This window comes from Larus michahellis, chromosome 3, assembly GCF_964199755.1.
Source record: "Larus michahellis chromosome 3, bLarMic1.1, whole genome shotgun sequence".
In the NCBI taxonomy this organism is placed as follows: Eukaryota; Metazoa; Chordata; class Aves; order Charadriiformes; family Laridae; genus Larus; species Larus michahellis.
Window position 1 is genome coordinate 66,017,308 of NC_133898.1, and position 16,630 is coordinate 66,033,937.

At 44.5% G+C, this 16,630-nt stretch overlaps 2 protein-coding genes across 3 annotated transcripts in view; both read right to left on the bottom strand.

Annotated features, from left to right (window-relative positions):
* VTA1 (vesicle trafficking 1) overlaps positions 1 to 2,670 on the bottom strand; it is a 41,745-nt gene extending 39,075 nt beyond the window's left edge. The window contains exon 1 of one of the 2 annotated variants that reach the window (XM_074580563.1): positions 2,476 to 2,670. In XM_074580563.1, the coding sequence (XP_074436664.1) occupies positions 2,476 to 2,584 (109 nt within the window). In that variant the 5' untranslated portion in view covers positions 2,585 to 2,670. The remainder of the gene's footprint in view (positions 1 to 2,475) is intronic. The other variant, XM_074580562.1, reaches the window with a different exon arrangement.
* A 3,292-nt stretch (positions 2,671 to 5,962) lies between these two features.
* Positions 5,963 to 8,962, bottom strand: GJE1 (gap junction protein epsilon 1). Its single transcript, XM_074578279.1, has 3 exons — positions 8,852 to 8,962; positions 8,039 to 8,221; positions 5,963 to 7,636 (listed from the first exon to the last, which is right to left on the bottom strand). The coding sequence occupies exons 1-3, from the start codon at positions 8,888 to 8,890 to the stop codon at positions 7,241 to 7,243; spliced, it is 618 nt and encodes a 205-aa protein (XP_074434380.1). The 5' UTR covers positions 8,891 to 8,962; the 3' UTR covers positions 5,963 to 7,240.
* Positions 8,963 to 16,630: the final 7,668 nt, after the last annotated feature.

The window sequence follows — 16,630 nt, forward strand, 5'->3', positions numbered from 1 at the left end:
CTAGTGATGAATCACTTCTGGCAACATTCCAAAGTTATAAACATTTTACTCTTTTCTTCAAATTGGTAGTTACGTCCATCATAAGACCAAAATTCAGATGTTCCCCCTCACGCAGTGGCTGTGCAAGCAGACCTGTGACAAAACACGCAGCACTCTCCCATCAGATCACCTTTCACTGCAGGGTGCACTTGGCGGGCTGCTGTGCCACGCCACCCTCCTGGTCCCATCACATGTGCGGTGCCAGGCACAGGCCTGCAGACGTGGCTGACAGAGGAGCACAGGCACAGAGAACACAACATGTTCTGGCACACACCAAGCTTTCCTCACACTATTCCTTCCACAAAATACATTATAGCAAATGTACAGAGTTCCTCTGAAACACATTTCAAAGGCTCAACAAAGAGATGTTTAGGTTTTTTCCATCGACACACCTAATGAGAAACATTGCTTTCAAATACTGAAAAGTATCCTGAAAATTTTTTGTATACTCAGACTTACACTTTAAATAACCTAGGTTTTTAGGAAAGCTTTTATTATTGATAACATGCAAGAAGTATGTACAGTATATTTTTTGACAGTAGCAATATTAATACTTCAGGATTCCACACAATTTTTCCAAACCCACAATGTTCAAAATTAATGGTTCATAAACCTTATTTTTGCTTTAAAGCCAGAATTAAACTAACAAAAAAATTCCTATGAAACAGGAATTCCGCATTTTAGTCAATCCAGACAAAGTCATCAACCATGGGAGAAAGTAAGTGTCATCAGAGGAACAGTGGTGAAAATTAATTCTTCTCCTTTGTGCATTTAAAAGAACAAAGGATCCAAGCAAGACCTGTCTTGTAAAAGAAGTGTCACTGCTTTTTACTTTATCTAATGAGAAAAGTATCTCTAGAATAGTCTTCACTACACTCAGTAATGAATCGGACGTGCTGAAGTACTCAAATGAAAAAATAAGATATGCAAATTTTCAGGCTAATGAGGACAGAGAATGAAAAGGACTTTACAGAAAACGGTAATTATTCAACACAGTTATTTTTTTCCTGTACACTAAGGCTTACATTAAGTTGCAGAATGTAAAAGACATTAAGAAAAATAGAGATCAGCCACCAAAACATTTCTGTTTTAAAATACAGACTTGTATTTTGTTACCTACACTAAATGCTAGCTTTTATTGTACAGCCAGACAGGGCTTCACATCCAGAAAAAAACCCCAAAGAAATAAAGAAAAATAAGAAAACAGTGCAATTTGACCTAGCTGGTGCTTCCTGCCACAAAAAGTCCTGTGATTTTCCAGTAAAAAAAAGCAAGTATGACTGAGAACATCCAGTGTTCTAATATGTGGCTATCCTTCTTCTCTGGTGTCACTTTTCCACATTAGCACGGTATTCCTGCATAACACCTAAAAATTAAAATTATTCTTGTGACACTGAGCTGACAGTTTTTTCAGAGCTTTCTGAAGTCTGAATTTCATGAGTTCATCCTTCTAAACTTAAGATTCCCTTACAAATTAAACTACCAGTTCTACCTCTATTTTTTTACCTATTTTTGAAGACAAACTATTGCCAAGTGAACTCCCCAAACAACCTCCTCATATATCAATACAAACAAAAAAATAAAAATAAACACACATTCCTGCTGATCTGCTTAGAAGTCTTATAAGTTTTCCGAGTGTGGCGATTAACTGTGACAGGAATTTAAGACTACTAACAGGCTTGCATTTCTTAATTAACCATGGAAAAATCTTTTAGAAAGGCTCATAGACCATCCTAACCCCATAAGTTAGCTTGAAAAATTTACATATTAATTTGAAAGATTTACAGTAAGATTTAGCTGTGTTCATTTCAATGAAACAAACAAAAAATGAGCCACCCGCTCTGCTCCTTAACAGAACCCTAAGAAGTGACAGCGCTTCACAAAAAAATAAAATCAACGCTATTAAAAGAATTAAAAACTCTCAAACCCAAATTGCTTACTCGGGTACAGGACAGAAAGAAGGTCTTTTCAGCAGGAGAAAAACTCTGAAAAGACTCTCCAATGTTAGCCTTTTGTGACGCTTATTAGGGCTATCCCAACACAGAAGCCCTGACTTTACACACGCGCGTACAATCACGTTTTTAGGCTGCTGGCATATCCACTACGACTGCAAAGAGGCTTAACTCTGCAAAAATAGAGCCCACGAGAGACGGGCTGGGGCTCGCAGCTGAAGCAGCACACAGGGAAGACCGTGAACACCCCGTACCGCCCCAAGAGGTGGGGCTTCCCCCCTACCTCCCCCCGCTCCCACTTCTCAGTACAGCCGACGGGCGCTCGGCGCAACCCAACAACCCAGCCGGACGGCGGGAGGGGCGCGCGGCGACTGCTGGCCGGGGGGGCAAGTAGCAGGGCAGGGCAGGGCAGGACGGGCCGGGCCGCGACGGGCCGGGCTCGGGGTCCAGCGGGGCGGGGCAGCGCTGCGGCCGCCTCACTCACAGTAATACGCCACCACCGGCTCTCGCTTGTCCAGCTCCTGCGCGGTTCGCAGATGGTGCTGGATGCTCTTGAACTGCGGCGGCAGCGGGGGAAGCGCCGTGGCCGCCATCACGGGGGCGACAACACGCAACGGCAACAACAGGCGGCCGACAGCGACTCCGGCTCCCGAGCCTGGCGCCGGCCGCTTCCGCTTCCGGCAGGGGACGCCAGGGCGCCTGCGCGGTGGGCGGGCGGCCGCCTGTGGCGGGGCGCTCTGGGAAGAGCGCCCCCTGCTGAGCGGGAGGGGTGGGGGACGGAGCCGGGGCCCGGGCGGCTTCGCCGGGCAGGTTGGCCCGTCGCCGCGACGGCCTCCCCGTCTCTGGGGCCGTACAGCCTCACGCGTCTCCTGCGTGGCTCGTCAGTGTTGGAAGCGTGTCCCACAGCCGCCGCGCGGAGGGGACTGCAGACCCCGGAGGCGGCCCGGGCTTCCCCGGGCCCTGCCGGCGGAATAGCAGCCTGGCCCCGCTTCTGTGGCCGCCCCAGCCCTCCTCTGCCCATTCCTTTGGCACGTCAGCCCAAAGAGCCGTGGGTACCTTGCCCTTGGAGGTGGAGCTGCAAGAAAAATCCCTTTTTCAGGTTGAAAAACCTTCCCCTTGAGCTGCCCCGAGGCTCGCCAGAGGTACGGGAGGGCCTGAAGCGCCGAAGCCCACCTCTGCTCCTGGGCCTCAGCCCTTCCTCCCGCTGCCACTCGCTGGAGAAGCCTTGTACCCCCGTGGCCTGGCTAATAGCGTGTTCACCGGGCTGCGCCGCTTCCCGGCAGCGAGTCCCCTAACCTGGGAAAGCACATCTTGCAGGATCACCGCTTCCCACAAAACTTTCTCAGAGGAACCTCCCAAGGATTTCTCTTTGTGCTGGGAGGGGATAGGAACAGCAAAAGAAATGGGAGCAGCTGAAGCAAAATGGTTTCAAAAGGATCTCAAAATTTGCAAAATTACTATTATTATTGCAGTGTTGTCATGGTTTAGGCTGGTTTGGCCACTAAATGAACAACAGGTGCTCTCGTTAACCTCTCTCCCTTCCCAGAAGAGAAGGGAGAGAGAGTAAGACAGATTTACGGATTGAAAAAGAAACTAAACAACTTTAATGAAATATTAATAATAATAAAAAATATTAAAATAATGAAATACGTATGATATATACAAAACCAGTATCAAGCTCCCAGGTTGACGATCACGTCACCAGCAGGCACTGGGAAAGTTTCAGGCTGGACTCAGTGATAGAGGGGATCTGGATTCAGGAGTGCACGGATTAGGATCAAAGACAGATGAACAGAGTCCTCCTCAGACACTGGCCATTGAAGAATGAGGCTGACCCCTTTGATCCCTCAGCTTTATACCAAGCATGAGGCAGTTGGGATGGAATACCCTGTTGGTCAGTTTTTGGTCACTTGTCTTGTCCTCTCCTCCCCACAGGTGCAACCCCTCTACGCTTTTCTGCTTCCACCACTCCAACTTGATACCTCACAAAGTCAGCTGACCTTGGTTGTTAGAGCAATAAGTGTAAGCAGGAGCCTCTTCATACCATTCCTTGGTATTAACTATAAACATCTGAGGTTATCTGCTAGAAGCAGACACTGTCTGAAAAATACACTGTTAATTTTAGGGAGTTAGTTAGTTAGAAGAGACTTAACTGAAAAGTAGAATTACTGAAAAGAAAATTGGTTCTGTTTTACCTCAAACCAGGACAAGTGTCTGTCATCTTCTCATTCTGACAGCATAGTTAAATGATTTTTTAATTTCTTTTAAATGGCCCTGTTGCCAAACCTCCGCCTCATCTCAAAATGGCTGTCTACAAGACAGGAGAATGTCAATGCTCCAAGGCATAAAGAAAGATGTGTGTTGGAGGGAGGCACGGGGTAGGACAGGTGGTTGCGTTGTCTCATTGCTATCATGGGAGAGTGCTGAAAAGAGAACAGGAGGGAAATGATGGCTGAACAGAAGAAAGGAATACAAGAAAGGAACAGAACAAGGAGTGGTTATAGGACTGGGATGTTGTGGTGGTGTACTAGAAGTTGGCTGGCCCAGAGCAGCTATACCTTTGATGTAAAGGCAATCTCATCACTTACTGGGTGTATTTAGCCTGTTTCATTGAAGATGATGGAGGGAACAATTAACGGCTCTTTGTTAAGTGAGAACTTAAATGGGCATGATGACTGGCTAGAGACAAAACTGACTGTAAATGCATGAGCTGGGGATTGCTTTGAGTGCAAAATGAGGCAGCTAGAGTATGGTGGAAAACAATGACAAAGTCAAAGAAGCACTTATAACGTGACCCTGATGTAAGCAACAAAAATACTTCCTACTGTGTTCAGGGAGACAGGACTTCGCGTTCGCTGTGTAAAGAAATAGAATTGAATCAAAGAATCCCCAAGTGTGTTACATAATTCGTTTCACAACGGCAAAAAAAGCCTTCAGGATCATCTCAAATATTTGCTCAGCATTTGAGCTAAAATCAGTGCAACACTGAGAAATGCACGCAGGCATGTTATAAATCTCAGAGGGAGTAAGGGTGGAAGGAAGCTGATAGAAAGTAATGTAAATGAGGACAATAGTGGTGGGAGTTTGGAAGACTAAGAGAAAGAAAAATTTACAGACACTTGAGAATACAATGAGTGCCAGGAAAACAAATGGCAAATCTAGGAAAGAGAAGTGTTGACAACCATGGGGAAATGGTTTCTTTACATGGACATAATATCTCCATCAACGTGTTCCAGAAACCAATGACGGAATCAGTCACAGAAAAACATTTGCACTAAAAGGCAATAATACGCATTTTTTTTTTAAATGAAAAACTGAAACTGAGGAATTTGACAATTTTAATTTCATAGAAATTGCAGAAAAAATCTGCATTGTATCTGATTAGGAAGAAGAACACATTTTGATTGGTCCAGGTTTTGACTGCCAAGGGAAAGGGCATGGTGGTGGGTAATCCAGCCCCTAGAGCCCCCCCCCCAGGGATCCTCAGACAGTCCCATGCCAGTCCTGGCTCTGCAAGGCTCTTGATGGCAATAGGGAAGTCCCCTGAGGGGCTGTGGGTTTTGGCACTCCTCTGACCTTGCTGAAGTGTTTTGAAATCTGCAGAACAACAAGTGATGCAAATATTAAGCACCAGGGAAAATACTGACAAGGTTGTGGTGAAGTTATTTTATTATTATACAAACATATGATTAAGTGTGATTTGAGTACAGTTGGTCATGACTATACCTAGCACATGGAAGTAAATTCTTTTTAGTAGTAATATATATATTGTATGTTATGTATAAATAAAAAGATGGGTTTTTTTTACCTGAGATTTAGAAGTTTAAATTGCAAAGAATAATTCCAGATAGAGCATAGAATTCTAGAATTGTTTTGGTTGGAAGAGACCTTTAAGATCATCAAGTCCAATTAACACTGCCAAGTTACCACTGGACCATGTCCCTCAACACTACATCTACATACTGATGTATACAACAGAAAATTAAGCATTTATTAGGCAAAGTACATGGCATGTTATGCAACCAAGAAGTTAGCACAGTGATTCTTATTCCATTTGTAATGCTTGCAAATACCAAATAACTAGTTTAATATTGCACAAATCTGATAGTATTGACTGGACATAGGTTTAAGACAACATAACATATTCTGCAGGGAAAAAATATCACAACATTAGTGCTTTAATACAGTGAATGTATTGAAATTCATCATTTTCTTCTTGATTGGCATATTAAAAAAATCACACATCTAGTTATGACCCACTTTGATTTAAATGGCCCAGAATCAATCAAATCCAAGACACCTAAGTCATGCAGCTCCATTTATGTCATGAGGACTGCTTTTTTGGGTAAGGATTACAAAGTTCCTATAACTCAGCCTTGTTTGGGATGGCTTAACTAGTGGTTGGTGCTAAAAGATTTTGTAGTAATTTTTCTAGAATTTTCCAAGTATTCCTGGAAGGACCCAAACTTAATTCAAGAAGCAAAGATGTTCTTCCCTTTAGTGTTAGAGGCCTCAAACTGTGTCCAAAGATGCTGATGGATTCCTTTTGACTTTGCTGATTCCTGGATCACTGTTAGAGGAGTGATGAGTCTGAGTCTCTCATTTCACTGAGATTCGGAACAGAAATTGTTCAATTTAGTAGCTGTAGAAAATGCTGAAAGAGGAAGACACCTTTTTTTTTTTCCTAGAAATTTAGGAGAATTGAAAAACAAATGGAAAAAAGCTAATTGTTATGATTGCTATTTGTACATATTTTATACAGTAAACTACCTCCTCCTTTCTTTCCAGTTCTGAAATCTTTTTTTTTGTCATTACCTCACTTCAGCACAAAGAATTAAATAATTTCTAAGTTTAAGATGTCTGCTAGTCCTTAAGAAGAAACCGTCGCACAGAAAAACATCTGATATCTATATAAAGTTCAAGACCTAACCTATCCAAATACACTTATTGCATGGAATAATTTTAGTATGCAGACATCTTTTTAACTGTTATTCTAGCAACTTTAGTCAGAGCAATCAGAAGTTAGATGTGACACACACAGCAAAAAATTCTGTGGGCCCAATTCCGCAGTCACACACAAGCAAAACTCTCACTGAAATCAAGGCATGACTGGACCCAGAAAAGGCTTTTCTTCAAGATTTTCTTTTGATACTACCCTGCAGCGGTAATCATGAGTGCGGTTCTCTTCTGCAATCATTGTTATAAAACTGCAGGTGGGCAGGGTGGTAAATTACTAGGAGTGATTGACATCATTGAGTTTTTAAGAAACCTAGCCTTCTACATGAGATCTCAAAAATTTCGGCAACACACAAGACCACTGTAATCACAGTAAATGTGTACATCGCAATAAGAAAAATTGTCTTTTCGAAGTGCTCTGGCACCATGCACCGGGTAATGTTAAACTTTTTTTCAAATGCTCCCATATCACACATGTAGATTGCATTCACTTTGAAACCAAAGAGCTGAATCTGAAGCCAAAAAGCCACAGCTTCAAGGATAACCCTTAAGAAAACAGAGAAGACATAAAAACTGCTGTAGAATGACTTTTGGAGGATATCTTCTTGTTTGATGCTCTTACACGCAGCATAAAGGTGAAAAAAGGCTCCGGGTACCAGCACAATCACCAGCTGTAACGCCCAGAATACCTAAAATGTAGCAGAAACGTAGCTGTCAGGTCATTTACAACTGCATCAGGACAGCTAAAACATGCACATATTGGAACATTTTGCAAGTCTGTTTTTATATGTGTATCAAATGTATAGACACTTAGGCGACAATAAAGGTAAAAATCACTGTTATATTTTAATTGGAAAAGTTCAGTTGGTTTCTGAAAAGTGAGGGTTGTTGGTATGATGGATAGAAAGCACAACTCCTTATTTAGTCACAGATGAAAGGTTATTAAAAAGAAAATATTAATGAAAAAGCTAAGTGATAATTAGCCCAATCAGTTGCTACTTCTTATATGGAACAATTATGTTTAATTTTTTCGGTTCGTTTTCTTAACATTGGATTTCTACAATAAAAAAAAAAAAAAAAAAGAGAATTACCTGAGGAGTTATAGGCCTGAACTGGTTGTAACAGAAAAGATTAACCTCTCTCTTGTCTGGGTCACAGCTGAAATGCAAGGCCTCATTTCCATAAACAGCAAAGCCCAAAACGCCAAGGAAAAACATGCGGACTGAGCCAAAGAAAAGAGTATGGAATTGGCCAATTACCGTTGGTGGCCTGAGCTGCAAATCACAGGGTTATTCAACATGAAAACAAAAATGAACAGCATTACTGTTGGAGGCCTACTTGCTCTTTTTCATTATCCAAAATATTTATTTCATTCTCTTTGTTTGAAAAGCAGTTTGCCTATGAAGGCTGCAGTAGCTTTCTAAAATAATAACGGCTTAGAGCACTTTATTGTTGCTACTAATTTTATAAAAAACATTCATTTGTCTAGCACTTAGCAGTTAATTTCTTTCGCTGCCTTTATCTGTGTTCTGCTGTGGCAGAATGCACCCAATGGAGCTCATCGCTTGGACGGAAAGTCCGTTCATTTTGCTGTTGTATCGATTTGCGTGATGTCAGGTGACGGCAACATAAGGACCACCATGTCGTTAACCGTCGTTAACGCTAATTAGGCTTGCAAATTAAATTTCAGCTTCCCCAAAGGGGCGTTGCTGGCGCCCAGGCAGGCCTCTTTCGGTGGCCGTCGAGTCCCTCCCGGGGAGCCCCAGCGGCCGAGCGGGCCGTGACGGGCGGAAGACATCCCGCACCGCCGCTCGGGGATGGGGGACGCGGCGCCGCTCCCTGCCGCTTTGAGGCCGGACCCCTCGCTCCCGGCTCCGGCCCCGGGGCCGCCCCGGCGTACTCACACATCCCTCCGAGAAGCTCCGCATATAGTTGGGGGACATGTCCGGGGAAGGCGCCCTGAGCCGGCGGCGGCGGCCGGACCCAGCCCCCGGCCCCGGATCGCTCCGCCCTTTGCCGCCGGGCGGTCCCCGGCTCTCGGGCAGGGAGCGGGCTCGGCGACAGCGGGGCCGCCGGCGCCGGGCGGTAATCCCCGGCCAGCACCGTCAGCAGCGGCGGCTGCCGCCTCCGCCGCGCCGCCGCCGGGTGTTCCCCTGCCCGTGCCCCGCCGCCTTCACCCCCCCCTCGGGTTGCACGCCGTACCCACCGTCCCGGCCCCGGCAGCAGGGCCGCCCCCCCCGTTGCCTCTCTCCCGCCCCGGTCCCTGTCCCGGCCCCGGGCGGGGGTAACCGGCATCCGCAGACCCGCCACGGAGCTCTCGGGGCTGCTGCCGGCGGAAGAAGCCGGGTTCCCGCCAGCCGGGGCACAGCGGCAGCCTCCTGGGCTGCTGACAGGTTCAATTTGCACCATCTAGAGCTTAATAACTTATTTTTAGCTGAGTCCAATAAAAAGTAAAGATGCAGCCAAACTTGGAAGCTGCAGGAACAAAATTCTGAATTCAAAGAAGTAACAGCAATTCAATTAAAACGAATAATGCTAACCACTCCAATACTGGTACAAATAACTTAATGGCAATAATTGCTATTAATAATTTGCCAGCCTACAACATATGCGCAGTTGAAAGGAATCCAGAAGACCTGTGCGTGAGACCTCATGCATGCACCAGGCACTCCTGCTGGGAAACAGCTGCAGGGACCTACATTGTGTTTGAACCTAGTGGGAGTTTTAGGAGAAGGTGGAGAGAGAAAGGATGGGGATGGGAAACCAGAGGAGGGGAAGAGGCAGCTCATCATTCAGGCACTGCTGCGCAGTAGCTTATTCAGTGTTCTGAAGAGGATGCACAGGAAAGTGAAATCCACCAAATCTAAGAGGGACATTTAGTCTTTTGCCTCCAAACTCAGGAGAGATCCTCCCTTGGAATTGGTTGCAGCATGACTTCAAGCTGATGTAACAAGAAGTATTGCCCCTGCTGTGATGTATGCTCATAGGCATGGAAACATAGGCAGGAGGAGGGAACAGATGGGAATCAGGGCTCATTTTATGTGTGGATTTAGCTGCTGTGGCAGTAAAAGGTACCACAATGACTGTATTAATGCCATGATTAGAGTAACTGTTGCAAGACATCAGAATACCCTTTGTAAGGGGAACCTGCCCTGCATCTGCTGAAGTAGCTAGAGTACAAAGGTGAAATGCCCTTCAGTAAGTGTGTCTTATTTACTACAGCTCCTTTTTCAGGCAGTTAATTAAATGTCTATTTATCTCCTGGAGGCCTGTAAAAGGTGCTGTATTAGTAGCACTGAGACTGGGTTTCTAAGCATTTTTTAATGCAAACTGCCACTCCACTGCATGGAGAGAATGCTGAGCTTTGTATGTATTGAATGAACTGAAAGCAATAATGTCTCACGGTGGTATGTAATCTGCAATAAAATACTGGGGTTCTCAGGATGTGTGACTAACCTTCACAAAAAAGCAATAATTGTGGTTACAGTGAGTTGTTTTTCTTCTGCTCGTAATACATATGGAGCTTAATTATCATCCAAACCCAATTTTTAATGTTCCCACAATACTATAAAATTACTAAATTACCTCAGCATGCTGGACAGATGTTTAATATCAGTAATATTTTAATCATTTAATTCTTTTAAAATGTGAATTGCTGTTGAAAACCTACTGTTGAAGGTACTTCAAGAACACTTGTATTGGCATTTTTTATGATCTCTTTAAACAGAAATGTTTAAAAGGCAATAATGGGAAAACTGAAAAGCTCCTGATTTCTAACCTGAGATAAATCTTTCAATACTTTTCATTATGCTTAGTATCATAGCAATTATTTTTACGTTAACTGATCAACATGAACCCACAATAATCATTAAGTTTGGTCAGAAAGCATTTGATTTTGCTACAGATAGAAAAAATATTTAAGAACACGTTTTAGGTAAAAAGCTTCACTATACAAATGCTACTTTGTATCTTCTTATTGTTAAGTGAGGATAACATAATTACTTACCTGACCAGATCCTCTAATCTAACACAATCTCTGTATGACCTTGGTAACATTATGGATACTTGAATTCCTGTCCTGTGATAAAAATGCTAAAATAAGAGTTAGCTGTCAATGCTCTGCTTTAGTTCTGGGAACACATAAGGGATACAACTGCACTGAAATAAAAACCGAATTCTGGAGAGGTTGTCAAATAAATCCAATACAAACCCCATGGGTGTCTGCACCCAAACCCCACTGAGTGTGATGAATAGCCCCACAATAAAAGTGTTGGTTTCTTTGAAGTGGCTCAGTACGTGTCGTGTGAGCTGAAGCACAGGAAGGCCATTATCTTTGCATGAGGAGGAACTAATAGCAATGTTTTTCTTTTGTCATGTGTGTTCAATAGTGTGCTTCGTAACACCACATTAAGAGGATGACTTGAGTAGAGTAAGCTGGCATTGTGCAGTCCTTTTGAATGCAGTCTGCTAAGGCAACTCAAGCTGTTCCTTGGGACTTTCTTGACAGAAAATCATTATTTGTTTTGAGTCTGCAGGAGTGGCTGTCTGTTGGTTTCCTCTCATGCGCAAATGCAATGGAAGATGTTGATATCACACTTGCTTCTAAGTGAGTCCTAAGCCTGGCTTTCAGCTCAAGGTTGCAACTGAGCAGTGCGCTCTTTAACCTTTTAATGAGTTGAAGTTCTACTAAGTAATCACAGTTAAACAAATGGAAAATAAATACATGCATGAAGATGCACTTGTGCTTAGAGGGATGAGTGGCATGTTTAACAGTAAGCACCCTGATCATTGCTTAACTAGTGTGGTTAAATGTAGTGGCACCTATTATACTTGGGTCATGAAAATGGCACAAAATGAAATGGCACAAAAAACGAACTGCTGTCAATAAGGTAAGTTTTTGTCTGCCAAAAGACAGCTTGCATGCCTAAATCTTGGAGAACAACCTCTTCTGCCAGCTTTTCAGGAAGCACCTGAATTTCCCTTTTGGTTTGCAGAGTTCCCCACGTCGAAGCTTAGGCCCAGTAAAGGCCTCTAATAGCTGCAGACTGGTGCCTCCACTGCAATTTGGACCTGAGATGGAGGTTGCCTCACCTTCAGCTAGGGCAGGTGGCGTGGGAGGCAAGTGCCTTCCACAGATCCTCCTGGCTGCCTGATGGTTTGTTTATGTTTAGCACAAAGAGTGGCGGGCGGGATGCAAAATCTGGGAGTTGAGAAGGATGGACTAAAGAAAGTCTGGGTTTATGGCACAGGGGTATGGGCTCAGTCATGGTGCTCAGTGTGGGGAGATGAGTGTCACACATAAAGCTTCTTCACCACTTCTTTGTGGTTTTTTTTGTTGTTTTGGTCTTGGTTTTGGTTTTGTTTTTGTTTTGCTTGTTTGGGTTTGTTTTTTTTTTTTAATTACTGCAAAGTCTGTTCAATGTAAAAAGCATATTTTGAAAAATTAAGAAATAGGCATGATGAATCACTTTAGCTTTCTTTTCTAGAGTCACGCTGTCCAGTCATGCAGACTTAACGAAGAGGAATTTCCATATTGGTGTTCATGGCAGCTTTACCAGGCCTGGGAGGCCACAAACTCCTGCTTGCAGCCACTGCTCCAAGGACATTGTACTGCCGGTGGACACAGCTCAGCTCTGACCACAGAATGAAGCTACTTCTTCTGTTATCTGGAGTCTAGAAGGGGAAAGGGCTGCATGATGTCTTTTCTATTGGTTGGCTGCTGCTTAGAAGTAATCCCTGAGCAGCTGTGGTTGAACTCAGCATTTCACTTTTTAAGATATCTAGTTTGCTATCTTATGTCATTTGTGACATTCTCTACACAAATCCACAACAGTTCTTCTTTTTAGATTAATTCTGCTCATATCAATTTCTCCTAGGGAATGCATTAGCAGTGCCTATGAGCTGATTAACTTTCAGTGCTATTTTACTAGTAAGAGTCATAGAGGTTTGATGTCAAGATGTCTAACCTTAGAGTCTGAGGTCTGGCCTAAGAGATGTGGTCTTAGCAGCTGAACATTTGTCCTCCTTGGAGGCTCCACGACATGGAGTGTTTCATACCCAGGTAGACAACCCTCCTTTCTCCAACTCTGCCTGCTGTTCCCAGCTGCTTCTTGAGTCCACTTCCAGCTACCCACATAGTAGCAGCAGCAAATCCTATTATGTATTCTGAAATGGGGGGATAGGGGAAATGATCTGTTTCTGTATTCTCTTGTCCTTTAAATAGAGCGCCTGACTCAAGAAGCTGAAAGGAATGGAAGTCTCTGCCTAAAACCCCCTCCACCAAATTAAGAAAGCCTGTATTCAAGTAACAAGAAAGAAGACACGACTTACTTAAGATTATTGTACATCTAACTGTCTGGGGGAAGTCACTCTCTCGTACAATGCATGTCCACTTTTTCCAACTGTATCTGCTGGTCTAATGTGTGATACTACAAGAATTTCTCTCAGGTTTGTTTCCTAATGCTCAGTTTTTAAAATCAAATAGTATTTGTTCCTTTTTTGTTGCCTTGTTTCTTTTTAATGCATGACTGATATCAGGCCTTCAAACATGATTACTTTCAGGGTTGCATTTGAACACAGTTCTCCTTTAGTTTGCAAGCATGCATACTTAATTAAAGGCTACTTACTGCAGGTAATTTTTGTGGCAGATATGCTTGGCTCTTCATGGGACTACACAAAGTTTGTCGTGATGTGCAAATCTGGAATTAGCCCTGGAATTATCAAGCGCCTTGAGCTGCACAAACACGTGAAAGGAGCCTTTTCCCCTCTTAGAAGCAGTTCTCGGTAGAGGGCGTTTGTGAGATGAGTGGACTTCCTCATTCCTACACAGACTGGTATTTCCTTCCTACGTTTGGGAATTACCGATGAGGCAGATTTGCCTCCCACCTTTCCAAGTTGTTGCAGTCCCTGCCCTGTGGCGCTACACTCCCAGACGCGCTCCGTCTGCGCTGGCTGATTTCAGCCTATGCACGTTTTCTTTCCCATCAAGGAGACTTACCTGTGGCGCTCGCGCTCCTTTGCTCTTGTGCTAAGTACTGTGTCACGTCTCTAGACTATACTCTGAAATAACATCCAAAGAGTTGGATGGATTCTTTTGGAAAAGAGAATGTTTGAAAAGAGAATGACGAACAGTTTGTATGTGAGAATCGGAATTCCGTCTGGTTTATGTCAGGGTCTGTGGATCTTTTCCCTCTCCTTTTTGCCTCTGCAGGAAATTGTATTGATGCTGTTTGAGTATATTCCCTTGTCTTTACACAGACATCTGTTGAATGACATTAGGAGCGTAATGTAACTTTCTATTTCCTTTGAGATGGAGACACTCATAGTCTCCAAAGCTTATTTCCTCATTGTTCAGAGTTATGAAAACATAAAGTAGATAAAATCAAGTAATGACAAAAAACCAGGAACATAAATTCCCACTTAATATGTTCCTAATTCCTCAACCTTAGGAATTCCATCCTTTGGACTAAAGGGCAGGCAAAAATTATTAGGATAGAAGAAATTCTTATGTGTGTTGTGTAACAAAAAGCAGTGGTGGTGTGGTATGAAACAGAAAGCAAGTGGTCTCACCTTTCTCCACGCAAACTGCAAGGAGTTTATGCCAATAGAAGCTTTTGAAGTGTTCTCTTCCGAACAAAAAGACTCATCTTCTTGGTGTCTCAGGTAAATGAATATTAAAGACATGCTGACTTTTAACTATTCTCCCAATGGGAATCATATTGATTGTTCACATATAAACCCATTTTCAAATAAATTAGTGAAAGGGCTATACTCTGAGATCAGTGTTAAAGACACATATTGAATCCAACCAATGGGAATCAAAAAGACTGATTCGGACTGTTTGCAGAAATCTGAATATTGGTGGTCTTAGACAAGTTTGTGTACACTCAGCGAAGTAGAAGGTACCAGCAATTGTGATAAATACCCAGACTGACACTAAGGCTGCCTTAGAGGGAATGTAGTTGAATTTATGGAGGAAACTTTATCAGTAACAAGAATCACTTCCAGAGGATCTCTGTGGGAATTCTGATCTGCTACCTAGTGGTAAAGGTGAAGTCTCTAGCCTGATCATTTCTGAGGACTGGCACTGGCTGGGTGTTCTAATAACTAATCAACATTATATGAATAAGTAATTTACACAACTGTAACACATTTATAAATTCAGGGAAGTGAGAAGAGTCACAAAGATCAATCAATACTTGCAGCAAGGTGTGATTTTTAAGAAGCAATAATACTTTTTGATTGATAATCTTAGTAAAAGGTTATTTAAAATAAATCGCTCATGTCTTTTAAATTTAATTCCTACACTGAACAGCATGCCATGGACGGGCTATGTATTGCTGCACACATGACCTGCTTTGCTTCTGGTATTTCAGTGGCCAAACTCTTTCTCCCATTTCAGCAAGTCCACCATGCATTCATTTGCTTTCTCCATACACCTGCCATACACATAAGCCTATAGGGCTTCAAGCACTGTTTTAAAAGTATGAACAAGCAAGTTCACTCATACATCTTCCTTTTTGAGAAGAGGAAGGAAAAGAGTCAGTCTGCAGAGAATGTTACTGGCAAATGCTGTTATTCCTCTGCCTGAACCCTCTATCTTGAAAACTTCAGTCCAGTAGGTCTGCCTCTCTTTCAGCATATTTGCACTGCTACCTACATTCATGGCTTCTTCTGGAAACAGATGGGGCTGTTTGGAAAGCCTACACATGTGCACACACTAGGAAGTAAAAGGTATTACCTCACCGAAAAGCAAGAAACAGCAGGGACAAATGCTACACTTCAAAGGGGCAAACAGTGTTTATTCTACACTCTGTTACACCATTTGCATAGTGAGACATGGATAAAAACACACCACCTGTCCCCGTTTCATAGTCGAGACTGATGTGAGATGCAACTTCGCAAATTAAACCATAAAACTTTCAAGGCAGCTGATGTCTTTGAGCAGTGTCTATTCAGAACCCACAGCTGTATGACAGGAATAAAATCTCTTCATCTCCAAGTCCCTCGCTCCCTGTCACCCTGTATTTCAAAGGGTATTTCTCACCTTTCACCTGGGTAAGACGCTGAAACCCGGGGGTTTCCCGGAGGCGACCCCACCTTCCGCCCGACGTGGGGGACAGCTCTCCGGTTTGCCGGGCAGCGCCTCTCGGGGGGCTGCTTGCGGAGGGCAGCGGCGGGAGGAGAAACCCCCCTCAACCCCCTACCCCCGCCCCCAGCCGCCCTCATGGCTCTCAGCGGCTGGGACCCCGCGGGACGGCGGCGGCTCCGCGCTCCGCGCCTCCCCTCCGCGCAAGAGCCGCCCGGGCTTCTCGGGGCTGGGGCGAAGACACAAGCGCTTGCAGAAGGAGAGGCGGGAGAGGCTCCTCCCAGCGCCAGGTATAAATCGGGGCTGCGGAGTGAGGAGCGGAGCTTGCTCTGCTCCTCGCCCCCGGTTCTGCTCCGGCTCCGGCTCCGGCGCCGCCCGCAGCCGCGGGCCGAGCAGCACCGGCGCCGCTGGACAGCGCCGGCGGCCCCGCGGCAGCGCCCGCCCGGCACCGGCACCGGAGGGCGCGGGGAGGCGGCCGGAACCCCCCGAGGGCGCTGCCGGGGGCGAGCGAGGGCAGGCTGCGGTCCCGATGGCCGCTGATGCCCCCCGAGGCTGGGGATCTCGCCCTCCTGCCCCCGGGAGAGGGTTTGTGCAA